Consider the following 22,275-nt stretch of genomic DNA (forward strand, 5'->3'; position numbering starts at 1 on the left):
CAACGCTGATGCAGACATACCCCAACTTTAGGCGCTGTAGCCAATTATTTTTTACTTAGAGTAGATCCCTTGACGTTGGTGGACCTCAGTCATGTCCATTCATTTCAATAGGTATACTTTGAGCATTATGAACACTGGATACAACCATAGGCATTTAGTGCAGAATTGTCATGCTTCCCTCATTCACTTTTTAGGGGAATCCACTCAATAGGTAAAGGTAAAGGGACCCCTGACCATTAAGTCCAGTGCTGACAGACTCCGGGGTTGCGGCGCTCATCTCGTGTTATTGGCTGAGGGAGCCAGCGTACAGCTTCCAGGTCATGTGGCCAGCATGACAAAGCCACTTCTGGCGAACCAGAGCAGCAAACGGAAACGTCGCTTATCTTCCCGCTGTAGCGGTACCTATTTATCTGCTTGCACTTTGACGTGCTTTCGAACTGCTAGGTTGGCAGGAGCTGGGGCCAAGCAGCAGGAGCTCACCCCGTCGTGGGTATTCGAACTGCCGACCTTCTGATCGGCAAGCCCTAGGCTCAGTGGTTTAACCCACAGCACCACCCGTGCCCCACACAATATTGTTATCCACACAATACCATTATCCAATTATTCTCATCATGAATTTCCCTGTGGTTCGTCCATCTTTCTCAGACTGAAGAAAGTCCATCTTTATTCAGAACACAACCTCCACAGGCATAGCTGCCTAATGTGCCATATTTTTCAACAGGCACGGTTTTTACGTAGGCAGCGAGATATCAGGAAAGTGAACTTAATCACAGCTCAGCACACATAACATTTGTGATGGGCACATTTTAAGATGTGGTCAGAACTTTTGTTTCTTAAACCAATCATTTAAATATCACTAAAACACTTTTCTGACTGTAGTATGTTTTTTCTTGTGGAAACCCCCCCCCCCAATAATGCTATAATGTTGTGGTTACAACCATTAGCCATGGCAGAGGGTAAAACCTTTTTTTAAAAAAATAAAAAAACGATTTCCTAAAATTTGCATTATTTTTGTAAAGTATTATGGTCCTACAACGTTGTTGTTGTTGGCATCCATCTGTCTTGAGATACAATGGAGTACATTTCCAGGGGGTGAAGTCAAACTGCTGGAGAATCACAGCGCCTGCTGTGGCTGCAGAGACCAGTAAATTGCCACTGCTTCCTTCCATGTTATTTTTGCTGCATTAGCAGAACCAAAGTCAACTCCTTGAAGTGCAAGCCTGGGCAGTGTGCATGGATATCCTGGGTTGCCCAGAGAACAAGACCCCTTCCTTGGACCCCCTGGTGTCCAAAGGAAAGCAGAGCAATACATTTGGCACCAGCTAGACAGCAGGAGTTGCCGGAAGGAGGTTACCATATGACATCCAATCATCTTAGGGACTCCACCATTATACAAAATTTAACATTATGGTGCTTACACCGCTATATCTCTCAAGAGGGAAAAACAATTGGAAAAACGTTTTACTGATAATTTCAATGTGCATAATAAATCAATCATTAAGAGTCATAAAATGATACCCACCACAAAGTTATACCGAATGTGTGCTGAGCTTCAGATGGCCTTACCCACAGCAGCTATGCCATGTCCACTGGTGTAGAAGGAACATAGGATGTACACATTGAAGGATCTCAATAATCCCAGTAGTGCAGAAAGCCATGTGCAATTCTGCTTGTAGTTTACCACAGAAGGACAAAGACCTGTTAGCTGTCTGGCAGGAGCATAAGTATCTTGATTATATCATGACCTTCCTGATTTAACATTATGAAGCTGAGATAGACCTGAGCAAAGCAGGTTTGCGGTTAGTGTGGCAAATGTTAGGGAGAAGGACATGGTTAGGAGAAAGGTGATGCCGATATTTTATAATCAACCCAGCTGAATAGCACAGAGCTGTCATTCTGTGCTTTCAGGTAGGAAGACAACTTGTGAGAAAGCTTCCACCTAGAACTCCAATTCCAGGAAAGAGGTGCCCTTCATTTTTACCTCCTGTAAAATGATTATTTTGGGGCTATCATAATCTTTAAAAGCCTGTTAGTATATGGGTAGGGTCATGCCAACAAGTCTTCCCATGTACTCGTCACCTGGCCAAGATCAAAGGAGATAATCCTGTGGGACAGTGATTGGCAGCACCCACGAGGCACCAGGCTTTTGAACATTTTGACAGCACTTTCCATGCTACTCCCATAATGCATGAAGAATACTCTAGAAATGTAGTGTAACCTAGAATAGCAATTTTAGCCAGATCAGGGAAATACTGTATACATCGCACAAAACAGGGGAGATATGAGTGGTGTCTTGTACTTAACATAGGAGCGAGAAAGGATAAAACCTCAGAACACACACAACTGCCACAACCACACAGGGCAGATAACTTAACATTCATATATAGCATATTCCTTTTTTGAGCTAGAAAGGGTGAAAATAACAACAGATAAAGCTGTTTTCCATTGGACAGTCTTAATAACACTCGAAGCCACCAGAGAGCAAAAGAGCACCAGCATGCACAAACTGCTAAAAACGGGATCAACAACAAGGAAGGAAACAGCACTCAAGACATGGCACAGAGACTGCAGCAAATGGATTGAATTAAGAAGGAAATACCTTGAAGGTGGAAGTTCGTACAGATAACAGGGGATCATCCCCAAGATAGGACAATCCCTACAGGACAACATGTCAACAAAAGATAAAAACACCATTGATTGTCCATCCCAGCATTCCAAAATCAACTCCCAGCATTCCACGTGGCATCACTCAAGTTTGAATGGGCAATAAGACCATTTCCTTTAACATATTTCCCATTACACCAATAAGATGCTTTGGCTTCCTTTGAGAGCAAAGTGGGCCAGAATAAAATATTATAAGCCATTTATCTGAAGCACCCCCAGATGGCAGCACCTGAGCAACTAAAAGTCATAGAGCTGAATTAGAGTAAAAAGTGCTGCTGAAGAAAATATGGGATGTATTGTGATGCAGAATAAGGGGTATGGCTCTTGAATTTATTTCTTTGTTTTATCTTTGTTTATTTTGCAGGTTTTGTTTTGAGCAATTGCCTGAATTTGGAGATAATTAACCACAGCTTAGAATGACACTAAATTTCAACGGGCGTGGGTGATACAAAGAATCTGATTTCTGGTTTGAGGAAAAGGTGAATTACCCTTTCAAAACTGTTGGTAAAACTCTTTTATGTGTAGGTCATTCCTCATTCCACTGACAACTTTGTACCATTGTAGAATGACACTGGTGTTTCAACAATCCATAAATTATCACAACAATTTCTTTTGTTAGTGCAATGCTTTCTTGATTGATTGATATTGATTGATTAAGTAAGTATGATGGAAAGACATGCATTTTCAGCACAAATGCTGACTGAACTGTTGTGATGGGTGCACTGAAAAACATACACCAAACATGCTGCATGTCAGTCCGTGGATGACAACTTCTGTGTTGAAAATGATGGATGGTTTAGGTCAGTAGCATACCCCTTCCTATAACCAAATAGCCATTTATCACTGATCAAAGTTGCAATGAGCCACATCTGATTCCAACCCCCACCCCCACCCCCAATTTTTGACAAAGCATTATACATATTTCCATTAGGATGTCAGTTTGGAGGATAGATGGGAAATAATTGGTTATATTAACTATCAGCTTAGTTCATATATATCTTGATCATAAATCACTTCTTTAACTAATCGGCTTTAAAGGCATTAGAAACTCTTTTTCCTGTTTCCTCCTCCTCTGTTTATTATTATATTAAAATTAACCCAATGGCAATCCCTTCAGTAGTTTCACATCATTGTTGAGGCCAATGTTCTTTTCAGGCAACAAATATATGTCGAATCAATGCAGGGGACAGGAGTGGTTTGTGCCCTCTGAACAGAGCTTATGTATTTACATGACCCAATCGATGCCCAAGTTGAAGAGGTTGGATAATGCAGGAATTGGGCATTAAGTGCTGCGACGTCTGCAATTTGGAATTTCCTCCTTTTAAATAATAGGCAGGCACCATCTCTTGACTTTTGGTGCCTAAGATTTTCCTCTTTTAACAAGCCTTTTAAATTGCAATACTGAGATTTCCCAGTCTGCGTCTGTATTGGAATTGTTTAAATTATTTTGTCACTTGTTTGCTGCCCTAGGCTCCATTGGAAAGAAGGAGGCAATATAAATTGAATAATATATCAGTTTATTGTGCCCCTTTCCCCATGTTGATTCTACACACATTTGTAGCATTTGCATAAACAGTGCTCCTATTTCTTCATCACTGTTCCACCCCCTGATTTCCTCTATAGTGTCCAAGGTAAGCATACATAAATATTTCACAATGACCCTGTGAGGTAGGTCATTTGTGTAAGGCCACCCAGCAAGATTTGTGGCTGTGGGAGAATTTGAACTGAGATCTCTTCACTCTGCTTCCAACACTCTGTTTACTCCCGTACCAAACTGGATCTCTGTTTATCCCTTTGATAGCAGGGATAGCAAACTTCATCCTTTAGCCTTATCCCCCCCCCCCCGCCGCCGCCTTTCTCAAATGAATATGACACAAATGCACAGTGATGCTTGTTTATGAATAAATATCTCATCATGGAGATACTACCCAAGGCATATTGATAGTGCTTATTTCTTGGGGGGGGGGCATTGAACATGCTCATGCAACACATTAGTCTCTGCAGTCCATATGTGCCATGCCTCTGGATGTGGTGCCTTCTACCTGCTCCTACAGCTGGCAGGAATGACAGCAAGATCAACATGGGCTGTGCATTTTGCACCCACCCTTTGAGTTTCCCTATGGGAAAAGGTACCTGCTTTTCTCACATATGCTGCCTGTGTTTAGGGTGGTCTGCTGCTGCACTGCAGAAACAGAGGCACAGGCAGCTGGAGATAGATAATAATCTAATGTTTTGAAGAAGTTGTGTTGAAGGGGTAAAGACAACACAGACACGGGTCCCAATGCAGCTTTAGTTGTGGCCAAGTAGCCACGTGTAACAACTGAATGGGGATGTGCCTTGTGAGGCTCATCAAATGACTCATCTAGCCAACTGAGTGTAGCCCAGGTGAGCAATATGATACTAATGAGGATGCACTTTTCATTGCAGTATGTAGTAGTTGAAATGGAGGCTTTTGCCCATCTTCTGAGCAGTGCAGCTTTCGGTTTGGAGTATGCCATGCTGCTTTGATTACTGGGTATAATCCAACAACTTGCACGGCAGGCATCTCAAGTTGGCACCGAGCCAAATCCAACTTTTAGTAAGGACAAACCCTGAATCTCTCTGCCTTTAATTCTCAGTGGCAATATTCTGCTAGGCACCAGACTTTGGTGCTTTTTAAAAGGAAAGCGTCTGAAGGTCAACAAAGCAAAAAGACATGTTGAGTCCTGAGAGAAACTACCTGTTGTGTTGCTTGGTGCAACACTTTAAAAACAAAAACAAAAAACCTGGTGCTGGAACTAAGGCGTGTATAAAATATTTAGCACATCCCATCAACTGTTAATAACATATTTTTATGTCTCCCAGGGAACATAAATCTATGTATTTGTGTTGTTTACTTTGTAGTATCCCTGCATCTTCTTCAATTGAAATCACCCCCAAGAGCGTGAGATGATTCAAAGTTAGAAGGCTTCCTGTTGCTACTTACAGTTGTTTTTTCCAAGCAGTGCAGTAGGTGGTGGTGCTGACTTTCAATTATAGAAGTGGTTTTGCTGATGTTGTGTTCATCTTTCATAGATCCCTAAACAGAGAGAAAAGGCATTTGCAATGAGACCGCTGGCACAGAGGAAAAAGGCAATCAGGTCTGCATCTGAAAATGCAGAATGGAAAAGATGAGCGAGGAAAAAAGATGCGAAAAAGCGCCCCCACCTTGTTAAATTGCAGTGTGAGAAGAGGCCCTAATCCTTTCACCCAGTTCTGGCCCAAGCCATGTTGCTGAACCAAAAATGGAGAAGAGCAGTACCAAGTGGACTGTAAGCCAGAGAAAGTGAGAGAAAAAGAGAAAGTTGGTGATGGTGGTGGGGGCCTTGAACTGATTGATGCTCAACAAATTTATTTGTGATGAAATGTGGCCAACACATTTTGGCAGGGGCGGGGCCATAGCTCAGTGGTGGGGCATCTGCCTTGCATGTAGAAGGTCTCGTGATCAACCCCTAGCATCTCCAGGTAGGGTTGGGACAGATTCCCTGCCTCAAACCCTGGAGAGCTGCTGCCAGTCAGCATGGACACTGCTGAGCTAGATGGCCCAGTCGCCAGACTCAGTATAAGGCAGCTTCCTATGTTCCTGTATCACCTTCTTGAGGGCAAGAATCAGTATTAATTTGCACACCCACCTCTTAACATGGGAACAAACATGAAGTTTTGGAATCTGCAAACAGGTAACACTGCTACGGTATTCTAACAAGGTCAAAACCAGGCACCCCCAAACTCGGCCGTCCAGATGTTTTGGGACTACAACCCCCATCATCCCTAGCTAACAGGACCAGTGGTCCGGATGATGGGAATTGTAGTCCCAAAACATCTGGAGGGCCGAGTTTGGAGGTGCCTGGTCAAAACTGTGTGGCCTCCTATGAATCCGAGGCATAGGAACCTGTAACCCGATTCTTGGATTTTTGCGTAAACTCACTTGCCTCTGGATGTCAGTTAATGCCCTGTGCCAAGGGAATTCTGACCTTCTCATGCCCCCTCCAGCCATGTGGCATTGAGTGGTTGAGCAGGCCAGTCATCAAGCAAGGCTCTGTCCCGCCCCTGTTCTCCAGCCATGAGACATTGGTGGGCAGGTATGAGGAAGGACCCCTTCATCTTCTAGAAGGTGCCTCAAAGTGCTCATCACTCCCAAATAACTCAACCGCATGCTGGAAATGTGGTGAACCTACCATTTAACGTACCAAAACTAAGCCAGGGTGAAGTAGGCAAAAAGCTTGCCATGTCCAAGGCCAATCAGGACCTCCAGGAAGAAAATCCTACATGGCCATAATTAAATGGCAACCAGAACATTTCCTACACTGGCTCCGATAGGTGGGCAGGTGCGTGCACCCCAAGAATCAGCAGAACTGAATGGAGGCAGCAACTAGAAGCCAAATGCAGCCCACCTCCTTGCCAAAACAGCTAAAATGTTTTGCAGCTGACCTCCATGGTTCACTCTCTGGTCAGGGGGCTGGGGGCAAAAAGCGCTGTCCCTCTCACCGCCTAAGCTGGGGGAGGGAATAGAGTGTGGTTTTTACAGTGAGTTGGTACAATAAATGGAAGAATATGGTACACCAACATGCATTGTATATATTGCACATGTAAAAAATAATAATCATTTGAGCATCATTTCAAGGCTTTGTCTCTCCTTTTTTGGCTTCCAAGACATGTCAAAAGGTGCGCCCCATGATCACTTGCCATGTTACAGAGGAGAATGAGCCACGTGCACCCCCCCCCCAACAATATAATTATCCAAAGCTACTACATGGGTTAGTGGTGACCTCAGGGCAGAAGAAGCAGAGGGTCCCCCAAAGTACTGGTTTATTACACTTTGAAATAATGCATACTCACTTCTTGAGTGGGCTCCCCTGTAAAGCCATTCAGTCCAGAGTCTAAAATTCCCTAAGTACACCACTTATTTGGCTTTGCATATGCCATTAGGCTAGCTCTCTGCCTTCTTATTTACAACATGTAAATAAAACAAACTGTTTAATCCATGTTGCATGGTTTGCAGTGGGGTGGGAAAGGAAACGAGAAGTGGTTGATTCATGCAAAGAGAATGGAAAAATCTCCACATCAACTATTCTTTTCTACACAGAAGCGCTGTAATTTACGGAAAGCAGAGGATACTTGCAGAAAGAGTTACTGGTCCTCATTTGCCACACAGCTCTGCCAACAAGCCAGAGTTTCTGTGTCCCTTGTTAATCTGAGATGTACACACAAGGTGTGTGGGATCCCCAGCACTGTTATGGATGACAAGCGACTTCATCTACTTGAAATAACTGGAATCTCAGCCCACGCTAAAGGTGAAGAGCTGCAGATGAGTAGTTATATAGCTTATTAATAATCAGCACTTATGCAGAGCCAATATTTCTTCGCAAGACATTTTCACACCTGCCTCACCGTGAGAGAGCAGCATTCATCTTTTCCAAAAGGAAACAGAAGCCTTTTCCAGGTACCTAATTACAGCTATTGTTCCATCATTGCAGTGGACTGAAATGTATTCTTTCCCCAGCTAGTGGGCCTTTTGACATTGTCCCAGCACTCAGCGGCAATGTCATATCATTGGCATTCTATTACAGTTTACTGTAGACTGCTGTGTCCAAACAGCCACTCTAAAGCTACTCTAAATGAATTTTTCAGCTGCTTTCTTTTTGCTTATTAGTTTCTTGGGTGTGCCTGTCTAGGACCCTGGAGATGCCTTTCTAAGACGGGTAGGTCCACAGGTCCAAGGTGCACATGCATTTCAGCTGTTGCTGCTCTGCAGCACCTATCTGTCATGGGGCCATCAGGTAAGGGATGTCCAGAGTGAGGAATTGGCTCTTTATTGTCAAAAGTATACTTGCAAGTTTGGAAAAGGCATGTCCATCAGTCCTACACCTCTCAGCTGCTCCTACGTGTGTACCCGATGAGGCAGTTGCAGCAACAGAGAGGGCCCACCCCAACCTCAGCTCTCCCACCTGAGTTTTCTGCAAGCAGGCAAAGACTATGCCTATGTGTAACCTGTTTCTGCTCCTCCCGCTTCAATCCTCTTTTGGTCCTGGGGGACAGTGGAACAGGAGAGGTGAGGCAGGAGTAGAAGGAATGACAGCCCTTGACTTTACACCAGCTTGACCCACCTCTAACTCCTCCTACACCTGTTCTCCTGCCTCTGACTCTCATCCCCTGGCTGTTACAGGCTCCCCCAGATCACTGATCCCTTCCTCCAAGTCAGTCTCCAACCTCTCTTCTCCCAGTGCCCACTCCTCAGTGTCCAGCCAGTCCCTGGCACCTGTCTTCCTTGATCATTTTATTTCTAGGAGGACTAGAAACTTACATTTTTTTAAAAAAAAATGAAAGCCTTGTTAAACTTTGAGAAAGTAAGGCAGCTTTCGAGAAGCAATTAGGAAGATGACAAGCAGCCAAATTGGCTGGACTACGTGACTAAAGTTTGCCCAGCAACCTAGAAGCCTAGCAACAGGCTGTGATTGGATGAAAGTTCCCTGATAAGCAGCATGATACTGCAAGTTTGTTGTTGGGGAGTTTTGAGAGAGTCTGGAGATAGTTGGTGTGTGTTAGATGAGAGAGCTGTGTATGGTAACTTGTAAATACTTTGCTTTTGGTTTTGCTCTGCTGTATATAATAAAAGCAACTGGAACTCAAGTTACTGTTCCTGAAGTTCTGTTCCTGAACCAGTGCACTGGGCTGCACAGTCTTGCAGGGTGTCCGCTGCAGGAGGATCGGCGTAAGATCCACCAATAAGCCTAGGGTCATTAAAGGCTTTTGTGGCTTCTATGGTGCCTGTGCATTGCATTGGTGACCCCTGTTTGACAAGAAAAGCATGCACTGCATCAGTGCGCCATGGTCCATCCTGAAAAGTGCTCCACTGCTTGAGTCATGTCACTTTCCTTGCAGGTTACCTCACTTCTTTTTCCACGCCTGCATTACCCCCCCACCCCACCCCAAAAGAGCCCCTTGAGTGGCATAGCTATGCTGTTTGGGAGCTTCTTAAAATACCTAGGAACAAAGCATTGGGTCAGGTTTTAAAATGTGTAACTATGGCAAATGAATATTTTGTCATCTTCACACATTGTAACTGAAACTTGAAAAATACAGACATTTTCACTCGCTTGTTTAAGCGCAGTAAAACAGATCAGCTGGCCTACCATGGGCGACCTATTTTCCCGGCCTCATCAAACTGTTCTCCTAATAAGGACATCACCTATTTTAAAAAGTATCTGTTATGTCAGGCTCTGCCTGATAGGCTTTTGTGTATATTACAAAGCCCCAGATTTTGTGAATGGGCTGTGTGCATCACTTACCTTTTGATTCAAGGACAAGGTTTGCCCAGAATTGGAGAGGAAGGAGCTAACTAGATGCAGGCTGTGAGGTCTTTTTGATACACTGAAAATAGGATTCTTTCATTCCCCCTTTTTAGTGGCAGCAGCTCTAGAAACTACATGGCTAAGGATTGTGTGTGTGTGTGTGCGCGTGCGATTGTTTAATTTAAACTCCCTGACCCTGAACTCCACCTCAATTTCACAGCATGTCTTCTGTGATCACTTCCATCAATTTATTTTTTGTGTTGAGTGGTTGGGATTTTCAAACACCATTAGACCCATTAAAATGTCAATTAGGCATTCAAAGGAGCTCCTTAAACTTAGGTTGATGTTCTACAAGATGTTTTAGGGAATCCCTTTCCAGTGTTGCCTACAGATTCTTAGAAAAATATATATCATTACCATTATTACGATGCCACTATAGATTGCTTTTATTGCATTGGCATGCAACTTCAAAATCTTTTCTATATTGCAGTTTATATAGCATTTAAAAAGCATGCTTAGCAATCTCACCTTGGACTACATAAATCTCCAAACAACCATAAGGAGTGAGTCATTATTTCCAGAATGTACTTTTACAAGGTCATCCAATGGAATTGATGGTAGAGCCACAAGGAGCAAACACTGATTTTGTGCTTCAACATCAAAAGACTGGGAACAGAGAATGGTGTTAGTTCCCTCAGGGACTGCAGCAAGGGCTATAAACTGGCGAGGCTGGCCCCATCCCTTGGCTGGGCCTTCAATGCTGCCTTTTCAGATTTCTAAGGGCCATGTCACACATCCCAAAATTCCAGCACAAAAGTTGCTTCCATGTTGGATACTGCATGACTACTAGACATAGATTACAATGTGTAATACCCTGTTTCTCATATTTTAAGGCATCCCCATAAAATAAGCCATAGCAGGATTTTTAAGCATTCAAGGAATATAAGCCATACCCCAAAAATAAGACATAGTGATAGGCGCAGTAGCAATGCTGGCCGCGGCAGGAGGAGGAGGAAAAAAATAAGACATCCCTTGAAAATAAGCCATAGTGTGTTTTTTTGAGGAAAAAATAAATATAAGACGTGTCTTATAATATGAGAAACACGGTATTCCTTCAGACATGTAGATTGTTGCATGTTCATGTAATGGACACTTGTAGTCAACCACACACAAGCTGGAAATCTTGGCTAACATTGTTGAGAAACAGTGTTTGAGTTTTGGTCTCTGTTGATATTTGGCTTTCTTCCAGCTCTGCACCCTTGTAACAAAGCAGTAAAATAAAATGAAATTCAGTTGCTGGACAGCATAAAAGGTAAAGGTAAAGGACCCCTGACCGTTAGGTCCAGTCACGGACAACTCTGGGGTTGCGGCGCTCATCTCGCTTTACTGGCCGAGGGAGCTGGTGTACAGCTTCCAGGTCATGTGGCCAGCAGGACTAAGCCGCTTCTGGCGAACCAGAGCAGTGCACAGAAACGCCATTTACCTTCCAGCTGTAGTGGTACCTATTTATCTACTTGCACTTTGATGTGCTTTTGAACTGCTAGGCTGGCAGGAGCAGGGACCGAGCAAATGGGAGCTCACCCTGTCATGGGGATTCGAACCGCCGACCTTCTGATCAGCAAGCCCAAGAGGCTCAGGAGTTTAGACCACAGTGCCACACGCGTCCCTTTTGCTGGACAGCATACATGATGTCAAACGAAACAGTGGTTTGTTACCTGCTATTCATACCACCACTGTACAAATAAGTATCCACCCCATCCCTTACACTTGCATGCATGCACACTCATACACACACACACACACACACACACACACACACACACACACACACACACACCAGTATGGGAGTTAGGTATTTGTCACAGTGCTTCTTACTATATCAACCAGCCTGAGCCCTGAGATTGGGTGGGCAGAGCGGGGGCTGCTTCTGGTCCCATCAGCCTGTTGTGTGGGAACTAGGAGCAGGGCTTTCTTTGTGGTGGTGCCCCAGCTGAACAACTCCCTCCTCTTGGAGGTGTGGATGGCCATGACATTGATGGGCTTCTAGTGCATGGGGAAAACTCACTCGTTTTCCTAATGCTTTGCAGGCCATGCTTAGTTTATTATAATTTTTCAGTTTCCAGTCTTGCATTTTATACCGATTGCTTCACTGATGGTTTTGAACTGTATTCCCCCTAAAACAACAACAACCTTATTCATCCATTTGTTTTGATGTAAAAGACACTGAGGTAGTCCTTGACCAAAAAGGTGATATATAAGAACACCAAATAAATAACTCAATAAATTGGATTCTGCCAGCTGAAATTTCTTTCGAAATAAAGATACATGTCCTCAGTGTTGTATAATTTTAACAGTAAGAAGACACTCCACAACCCAAAATCTGTTAGGCCCAGTATTTAGGAATCTCCATCACACATGCCTAAGAAGCTTATGGAATGCCCATAGGACTAAAATTAACTTGCATAACAGATTAAGAGAAGAGCAAATAGGAAAAGCAAGTGCTACCCTTAATCTACCCAGAATAATAATAATAATAATAATAATAATAATAATAATAATAATAATAATTTATTATTTATACCCCACCCATCTGGCCGGGTTTCCCAGCAGGATTCCACAGCAGGAATGCTACATTTGTTGAGCAAGACTTAGAAAACAAAAACCAGAGTTAGGAGAGGAATCTTTACTACTTAGTTATCAGCTCCTGTTTTAAAACTGGGAGGCTATTAGTTTTCAAAATAAGAACAATATCCACCGTGTCTCATCATGGGAGATGTGTAATGCAGGCTCCTCTTGACTGATTCAGAAATGTAAGCAGGTTGTTCATAGCAATGTCTTCAGAATGGAGCTCATCTTTAGAGGGAAGGGTTCTAATTAAGATCCAGCAAACAATCTACTCTGTAACTTGCAATTAAGGGAATAATTGATTTACTGTAATGATTAATCATGTAATGCTTTCAGCCTCAACATTTCTGAACTTCAAAAAACAACACGGCTAATGTCAACCAACTCCAATCGGTTCCTTCAGTGATTAATGGGAGAAGACAGCCTAAGCACTAGTATTACACAAGTGCTCAGAGAAGCGTGGCTGTGAATTTCAAGAGTGCATTTGAGCAGAGGATGTGTCTCAGGTTGCTGTAGGCATCTTAAGCCAGCCTCTTCATTAGCAGAAAAATCATTCTTTGCTGAAAAGAAGAAGCCCTGAAGAATATTTAGAGGCTGAGCCAGGATACCAAGACAGTCTAGCTCTGCCAAAAAAAATCCTCATTCTCTGTTTGCCCATTTCAGTGCAAAGGAACAGTCCAAGACATGTTGCCATGGCATCAAATAGTAAACCGTATCCAGTGTGCTGCTTCCAGTTCAACACACTGTATTTCAGAATGGGGAGAGAGATTTGCAAGCTACCGGGGGGAGGGGGGGAGAGAAAAGGACAAAGTGTGCTACATTTCATGGTATGAGTGGCTTTTGGCTGCATATGCAGCAGAGAGTCCCATGGTACCACTTCACTATGGCACGAGCTTTCATATGCAAGAGCCTTAGCTTAGCAGATGCAGGAACACGACCAGTCTTCTGAAGTCCGTGTTGCAATGCATATTTGGCTCCATAATATTTCTGAGAGCCAGACAAGACAGGAAACATAGACTTGGCCTCTCAAACCTTTGGTTTTGGTACCATCTTTTAGCTGCAGTACAGGATTAAGCAAAATGTGGCGGCGTATCCCAGTCGTTGCCCTTCTGTGCAGCCCTTCTGTTCAGCAGTGGTGGAGCATATGCCCATGCTGCCCAGGGTGGGCGTGCTCCCAAGGGGGAGGCAAGAGGGTGCCCTTCCAGGCATGGGATAGCCGCTCGGGTACATGGAGTGGTGCGCGCACCCTGCAGCCGGGGTGGAGCGAGCCCCCCATGGGGGCGGAGCAAGCCACCGATGGCGGACATTCAGCATGCCACCTGCCCACGACTGCCAAATGTCACCCCCTCAGCAAAGACACCCGGGGCGGTCTGCCCCCATTGCACCCCCTTTCTCCGCCGCTGCTGTTCAGGGCTCCAGAAGCTCTGAAGTGCCCTTTGGGGTTTAAAGAAAAGAGGGGAAGTTTTAAGAGATAATTGCTGCCCTGACCCTCCTGCAGCCTTCCTCTGATTTGCTTCATAAAGCTAGTAGTCCAGTGAACCGTTGGGGATGGGGGTGAGGGCTGGAAAGCAGGTAGGAGGAGGGATGAAGTGGAGAACCCTTGACAAGGAGGATGGATGGATGGAGGGGTGCAGATATAAAAAAGGTACAGCGAACCATCTTACGAACTTAGTTACATTTTCATTACCCTCTGCGAGCAGCAGCTTTTGAGAACATGAAAAAGAGGACAACACAGAAGTTGCTCTGTGGTTCAGCAAATTTGCAAACTTGTTTCTTATTTTTGTTGCTTAAGCTTTCTTAGTTAAGCCTCTCAAAAATAAAACAAAAAAGCCTTTTCATAAGTGTCAAATGATTAGTTTCCCTGTTTCCAACACCATCTACTATGGCAGTGTTTTTCAACCTTTTTTGGGCAAAGGCACACTTGTTTCATGAAAAAAATCACGAGGCACACCACCATTAGAAAATGTTAAAAAAATTAACTCTGTGCCTATATTGACTATATATAAAGTAATTTTTCAATTTGTCCCACGGCACACCAGGCAACATCTCGCGGCACACTAGTGTGCCGCGGAACAGTGGTTGAAAAACACTGTACTATGGTACATATCCATCACCTGAACTACTGGATGATATGTATCAGTAAGCAAAGTGGAAACACCATGATATTTTAAAGATCTTGACCCAGATGAACTCAGAGTTCTACTGTCAGATTCACTGAGAGCCAATCACAATATTGCTCATTCTGAGTGCCGCTTTGGGCAAGCAAAACCTGTAACGACACACAGCCATGCTTTTGTTCAGTAAGTTCTGCAGAGCACTTTCTACACTTGAAGTGCTATAAGAACCATAACCATGATTAGTACATTTATTTTTATGTTCCTGCTACTGTATTTTATGATTATTGTTTCTGATCTATGCTGTTAGATGTGTTAGTAGAAGAGCAGGATATAATGAATTACTGCTCTGCAATTGTTAATATATAAATAATCTGCAAATGTCAGAATGCATTAAGTATCATATTCTCCAATTTATTTATTTATGTATTACTATTGACAGAATTAGAAGGCTGTGTCCAACTCTGTGTTACAGACACTGATCTCTTTGGTAAAGGCCTCTCAGTGGAGGTGATTTAGCAGCAAAAAAAATTGAGCAGCAATATAGAAAACAGGGCAGGGGCGGGAATCCAGTCAATTCTGCATGCCTTTTTTTTTTTTTGCAAATACCATGTTGTTTTAAAACACTATGCAATCCTGGACATGATTTAGGATTCCTGCAGCATCTTCTCTGTGGCTGTGTTGCTAAATCATCACATCTTATTAACTCATCTGAGCTGGCACTCGGAGCCTGAGCCAAGTCACGACAATACTGTGCTGTGTTCAAAGGGTTTGCCGTGTTTTGCTACCAATCTCTGTTTCTGGGATGTATTTTAGGAACAGTAAATGCAACATTTAATACTGCTTCCAGTGGGTGTCACTGCCACCTGAATCTAGCAGGAAAGAAGGCAGTTGCCTGCTAGAGAATGAAAAATTGGTATCAACAGAATCAGGGCCAGATATGGTCGATTGCAAGGCTGAGCAAATCTTACCTCCTCCCCCCTCCTCAAACACCCCCCCCCTCACTGTATGTATTAATACAAGGGAAGTACAACTGTGTATTTGCTTATAGTGATGGCTACCATATTGGGGTTGGCAAACAATGAGAGCAGGGGCACAGCCCTGTGTGTGTGTGTGTGTGTGTAATTGTAATGTAAGAGAGGCTTCTGAAAATGCAGTCAATAGTCTGTTCCTCCCCTCACCCATGCTCACTGGGCAGCAACAAAAAAGGCTAGGCTTGCAAACAAGCAACGTTTAATTAAAAGTGCAGGAACCTTTAAAAGCCTCAAAAGCATTTTACAAGCTGGCTGTGCAATTGTGTTTTATTACAGCAACAAAATTCTCGCAGACCAGGTCTGCAAAAATGTAGGAGGGCAACACAGATGTGGCAATCAGGATGTTCTGTAAAGAAAAGTAAACAAAGGATGGCCATTCTAGTGAAAAGAACAATCCTAGCTGGTCAGTGTTTGAGTCTGGGATGGAATTAATCTACCTCTCTCTCTCCAAGGCACCCCATACTTCCTGGCAGGCTCCCTTGTGTGTCTTTAGCAGCTGTGGAACAAACCACACCAAAATTTAGCAGGCGAACTTTTCCTCACCTGCAGAGATTGGGAAAGCTGCTGCTACATTTTCCTTATTAGCCTACCATCTTTAAGATTATTTCTGTTAAAAGGCATGCAAGTGACAAAAACTCATGTCACAATTATTTTTTGAAGTCTTCAAAATGCCCCTGCAGGATTTGTGATTGTTTTGATCACAGTACACTGCATTGTTTAGATTTCTGTAATTTTAAAATGGCCAGTTACCTCAAGTGAAGCTGAGCTAGCAAAACAAAACTTTGGAATACTAAAAAGGAGGGGAAAAAAGTGTTCTAAGTCAAGGCAGATTTAATTCCCTGTTTAGGGAAGCTTTTAATGTTTGATGGATTTCTGTATTTTAATATTTTGTTGGAAGCCGCCCAGAGGGCGGGGTATAAATAAATTATTATTATTATTATTATTATTATTATTATTATTATTATTATTATTATTATTTAAACAAAGCAGGTGCCAAACTTCAGAAAGGGGTGGTGGACTGGAGAGAAGGTCTAGAGATTTCAGGCTTTCAACACCTTTAGCAACTGGATTTGTTACTTCATGGGTAGAGGGGCCCTGCATTTTTCTCTGGCAATGTTGACTATGTGTTGTACCTTTTATGGGCTTTAAAAGCAGGAAGCATCTCTTCAACTTGAACGTAAGAATTGTATCCCAACCCTCTCAGCATGTATTATTGGAACTGAGAGCTGTAACACACACTATAGGTGCTATAGGGATGCTTCCAAAAATGGTCCTCCATAGCATGCAATTCCTATTCTAGCTGCTCTATTGTTTTCTGCAGTTTATGAAGGAACTCACTACAAGATGAATTAATGATAACTCAAACTTTATTCATGATGAAACATGGGACCCTGCGCAGAGTGGTTACTCCTCTAGCCAGATCTCCAAAAGCTGGCTTCCTGGGGCAGAACTGTTTCTCTTGAAGGGGCCACATGTCAGACATTTAGTTGATAATACATAAATTACAGTTGCACAATGGAGAAATAGATTGGAACCACATGGGAGAGTTCATGTGTTTCATGACCTAGAGTGGGCTCCCTACCCTTCCCACATTGAAAGCACACATTTTCCTCATTCTTTGCAATGTTTAACACACTCTCTGCACCAGTTTCCTAAGCATGTGGAAGCTGCAAGGAGGCTTGTGCCAGAGTTTGTGCCAGAATGAAAGGAAAACAAGCAGCTGGCTTCTGCAGAGGGAATGAACCACCTCCTAGTGGCCATGGTGCCCTGTGTTTAGGCAGAATTCACCTCTCACAGCAAGAGGAACGGGCCAGAAGGATTAGAGAGTGTGTTGCATCTCAGTTCATTGGGCTTTTCAAACACCCAAGGTCTCCATGCCTTCCAAACTGCTGAGCTATTAGCACCAGCCTTGGCTGTTGGCAAAGATGTGGAGGTCCACATGCACATCTTCATGTTATGGCTTAGAACACTCACCACAGGAAGGCCATTCTCACTGGTATCCCCATAGCAACTGTAGTCAGTGCTGCTTTGATCCTAAGCTCCCTCGATTATTTCAAAATAACTGAGCCTCCAGTTAAGTGTCCTCATACTCATAGTGTCAGGGCAGGCTGTGGTGCTTACTAACAGGTGTAGCGATTGCTGTGTCAAGCATTTTCTGTTATAATGAGCCCCACATGTGACAGATCAGATGATTGAGCAAAGACACACGAGCTGTGCATTAGGTTGTCTCCATTAGGCAATCTTTCCTTGACCGAGGACTGCCTTTTAAAAAAAACAGAATCCTTGAAAATCTGTTAATACTTGCTGTGGCCTTGATCGGGCTTAATATAACAACCAGTTCACACTGATGTTACATCTGCTGAGAAATCAGATGAACTTCACACTTTCCTCCCTTTCATTGAGTTACTAAGATTGGGAGCCAGTGTGGTGTAGTGGTTAAGAGCGGTAGACTCGTAATCTGGGGATCCGGGTTTGCGTTTCTGCTCCTCCACATGCAGCTGCTGGGTGACCTTGGGCTAGTTACACTTCTCTGAAGTCTCTCAGCCCCACTCACCTCACAGAGTGTTTGTTGTGGGGGAGGAAGGGAAAAGGAGATTGTTAGCCGCTTTGAGACTCCTTCGCGCAGTGATAAAGCGGGATATCAAATCCAAACTCTTCTTCTTCTTTTAGCTTCTAAATCGGCTACGCATGTAGCTGATCAAAATGTAAAGTTGAAAAGATGGAATCTAAAATTGTATAGATGATGAAACTAATAAAAAATACTTGGGGGAAAAAGATTAGCTTCTAAATACTTTGCTGTTAGATGTGAAACAACCACAGTGACAGGTAGTTTGTGTGGGTAATGCTAGGAGACATTCCATCCTGCAGGACTGAAACCTTCAAGTCCTCATTGGCTGGAATTTAAACATCTGCAGTTTCTGCTGTTTTCTGATATTTTCTGTATAGCTTGCCTTTGGTTCACTCCAGATTTTGTTGGACACCAACTCCCAACATTCCCACCTGTATAGCCAATGGCCAGGAATGATGGGAGTTGTGGTCCAAGAACATATGGAGGGCCACCAGTTCCCCATCTCTGCACCACCTCAACTACTCCTGAGTCAGAGTACAAGCTGTGCCTAATGGCTATGCAGCATTTAGCCATTTCTGTAAATAGTATAGCTTGTCCATCCTTAAAAACACACACATACTCCAGAGATTTAGCTCCCTCTCTAAACAGCCCATTCTTAGAGCTAAGAAGTCCTTCTTAATCTATAGCCTGAAGCTAATGTTTTCATAAACTCTAATGAGGGACCTATCATTGATGTAAGTTCTCTAAATTTGCTCCAGCAACATTTACACTAGTCTAAATATATTGAGGATACCAATCACAGATCTGGATTATTGGTACTCTTTGTCTTTCTGTCACCGTTAAAGCACCAATCCTGTGCTTTCCACAAAAAGCCCAGTATGCTTCCATTGCAACTCTTTCCTCTTGCAGTTGTATGCCTACATTTAGCACATACAGTAAAATTATAGCATAATTATAGCACAGCTCAAGCCTGCCTACGATACTGACATAGGGAGCGACAATGGAAGAAGAAGAAGGGGTGGATACGCTTTCAACATTCCTCTGAAAGGGCTTGCTTTTTCTGTACATACCGTCAACTCCAGGGCTTCATTAAGGAGGCCATTGCGCTTACTGTGAAGGTAGGCGTTGGAGCTGCCAGTCTTGGCCACACGGATCCTGGCCAGCCGGGCTTTCTGTGGAAGGAAGCAAGGTGGGGAGCAGGTTAGACTTCCATCTATATATCAAACTTGATTTCTTTTGTGTGAGTGATAACCATGATATGACTTCAGTTTTTGTTGCTTTAGAAGAGATATATTTTTCATCATACTGTACTTGTTGACAGTTTTATTATTTCCTACATTTTTTAATTTAAAAATATATGCATGTGTCTTACTAGTTTTACTTTTTGAAAGAAGGGATGTGGGTGGTGCTGTGGTCTAAACCACTGAGCCTCTTGGGCTTGCCAATCATAAGGTCAGCGGTTTGAATCCCTGTGATTTTTTTTTTTACCTTACTTTCTGAAAAGGAAAAGCTTTGTTATTTTTTTTAAAAAAATGTTTTCTGTTCATGGAAGAGGAACACTACTGAAGCAAGGAACCAGGATTTCTAATGAAACATAAAACTGTGTGTTCTTCCAAAATTCCAGAGGCCAGATGTTGGGAAGAGCTGGGTTTGTATTCTGAAAACTATAAAATCCTGGATCAGCCTTGAGTCTCAGTTGTGCTGTGTATTTAAAGCAGTATCATACCACTTTAAACAGTCACATTGAAAGTTCCCAAAGAATCTTGGGAACTGTAGTTTGGTAATGGTGCCAAGAGTTGTTAGGAGACCAGTATTCACCTCACAGAGCTCCAATTCCCAAAGTTCCTTGACTGTTAAACCATTGAGAGAATTGTAGCTCTGCGAGGGGAAGTTGGATCTGTTAATAATTTTCAGCACCCTTAGCAGACCACAGCCCTGAGTGTTCACTAGAAGGACAGATCCTGAAGCTGAGGCTCCAATACTTTGGCCACCTCACGAGAAGAGAAGACTCCCTGGAAAAGACCCTGATGTTGGGAAAGATAGAGCGCACAAGAAGGGGACGACAGAGGACGAGATGGTTGGACAGTGTTCTCGAAGCCACCAACATGAGTCTGACCAAACTGCGGGAGGCAGTGGAAGACAGGAGTGCCTGGCATGCTATGGTCCATGGGGTCACGAAGAGTCGGACACGACTAAACGACTAAACAACAACAACAAATGGTTGCTTACAGTGGTATGATAAATTTATAGTGCAGATGCAGCCTTAGACACATTGGATGACCTGGGTCAATTCAGTATATCCTAGCTTTATTCTAACGTTAACTTGGAATATGAATGCCCTATCTCAAAAGGTTATTAGGAAATAAAAAAAATGAAAGCATTTTTTACATTTATGGGACAGTCTTATGCACACTAACTTCAATTAGTGGCACTTACTCCCATGGACAATGGGTCGGGCTGTAATGGCACAAACATTAGCATGTGCATTTTATGTATTTTAGGGTTTTGACCCATTTTTCTCTGTAAGGTCTCAGGGTGGAGTTACAACAACAACAAAACCAATAAAAGAAGTAAAACAGTTTATATACAATTATAAAAACAAGTAAAACGATTCCAAGTGAAAGCAGCACAGCATAGATTAAATGAAACAGAAGAGGAGGGTCACATGCCTTAACTATCAAAGACTAGGGTGGAAATAATCAAAGAGTAGCAGTGGCACAATCCCTTTCCTAGGACCATAAGAAACTCCCGAAGTTAAGAGCCATCTTGTTTTTGCTTCTCACAGCAAAAGATATTAGGGTGGCCCTGTTTACTTTTCTCCCCTTCCCTTCTTTAACATCCTGTACGAGGAAGACTTCTGTGAAACTAGAAAGGTATCTCAGTATTTTGTGCCTTTCAGTTGGCATGCCATGCCATGGCAGACATGCCATGGCTGCTGTTTCAATTCTTTCCTATATGGACCTTTGTTGTTGTTGTTGTTGTTGTTGTTGTTGTTGTTGTTGTTGTTGTTGTTGTTGTCATAATTGAATATATTTTTCATATTTTGATTATTCTAAGACACCAATCACTCTTCTTTTCCCATACGTATTAAGCTTTGTTTTCTCCTGAAACCCATCCAGCAATTTAGTGGGAGAAAAGTTAAACTGTGTTCCATTGTGCTTTCAGTAACTGGCTCTGATGCTTGAAATCTTTTGTGAAACATCTTGAATTCAGCAGCACCTTTTTGGCACACAAACTGTGCCAGTGTTGCCAAGGTTACAAAGCATTTATCTCTGCTGATTGCGGAAAGAAGGCTCTCTCTGTATGAAGAGAGGTCAGTTTGTCCCCCCCCCCCAATACACACACACACACACACACTTAACTGGTATCAGATCTGGGTGTCCTCTCCCCAATAATTGGATATAGAGACACTTATTTTTGTGGGGCAGGGGAATGAGCAAGTTATTCACAGAGTAACTGACATAATGAGAAACAGCAAAGAAAAGTCATTGCGCGGTCAGGCGGAGTCTCCCAAAACCCCAGGCAGCCCCTGAGCGGAATAATGCCACAAGACCACATTCTATGGGATTAAAATTGGCCACAGCTTTATTAAAAATTTAGATGTAGGGAGACCTTGGCTCAGGCATTGGGCGTATATCCTTCCCAGCCTCCAGCTGGGGATCTGGGTAATTTCAGGGTTATCCAGCATCTGTGGGGGTTGGGCTAGCTCTGGAGAACATATGTTCAAGCAGATAGCCCGCATCCCTCTATCGCAGCCGCTGGAGGGGGAGGGCAATGACAGCCTATTGCGTATGGTCAATGCCTCCCCCCTAGCTCCATTTACAGGAACCCTGTTATCGCCGCAGCAATGGGGGCGGGGGGTCACCTCCCCCATGCCCCCCCATTTATGTAGATGACTAAAGGATTCCGCCCAAGGCCTGTACCCGCCAAAGTTGTGACGAATTGCTACGGCAGGGGTCAGC

The 22,275-nt window shown here is 43.3% G+C and overlaps 1 protein-coding gene across 3 annotated transcripts in view; it reads right to left on the bottom strand.

Annotated features, from left to right (window-relative positions):
• The window catches only part of KCND3 (potassium voltage-gated channel subfamily D member 3), a 270,870-nt gene that overhangs the window by 13,231 nt on the left and 235,364 nt on the right, over positions 1-22,275 (bottom strand). For all 3 annotated transcript variants that reach the window (XM_035122268.2, XM_060277148.1, XM_060277149.1), the window contains exons 4-6: positions 19,384-19,485; positions 5,630-5,722; positions 2,600-2,656 (exon numbers count right to left, since the gene is read on the bottom strand). In XM_035122268.2, coding sequence (XP_034978159.1) covers positions 2,600-2,656; positions 5,630-5,722; positions 19,384-19,485 — 252 coding nt within the window. The remainder of the gene's footprint in view (positions 1-2,599; positions 2,657-5,629; positions 5,723-19,383; positions 19,486-22,275) is intronic.

Source organism: Zootoca vivipara, chromosome 7 (assembly GCF_963506605.1).
Source record: "Zootoca vivipara chromosome 7, rZooViv1.1, whole genome shotgun sequence".
NCBI lineage: Eukaryota > Metazoa > Chordata > Lepidosauria > Squamata > Lacertidae > Zootoca > Zootoca vivipara.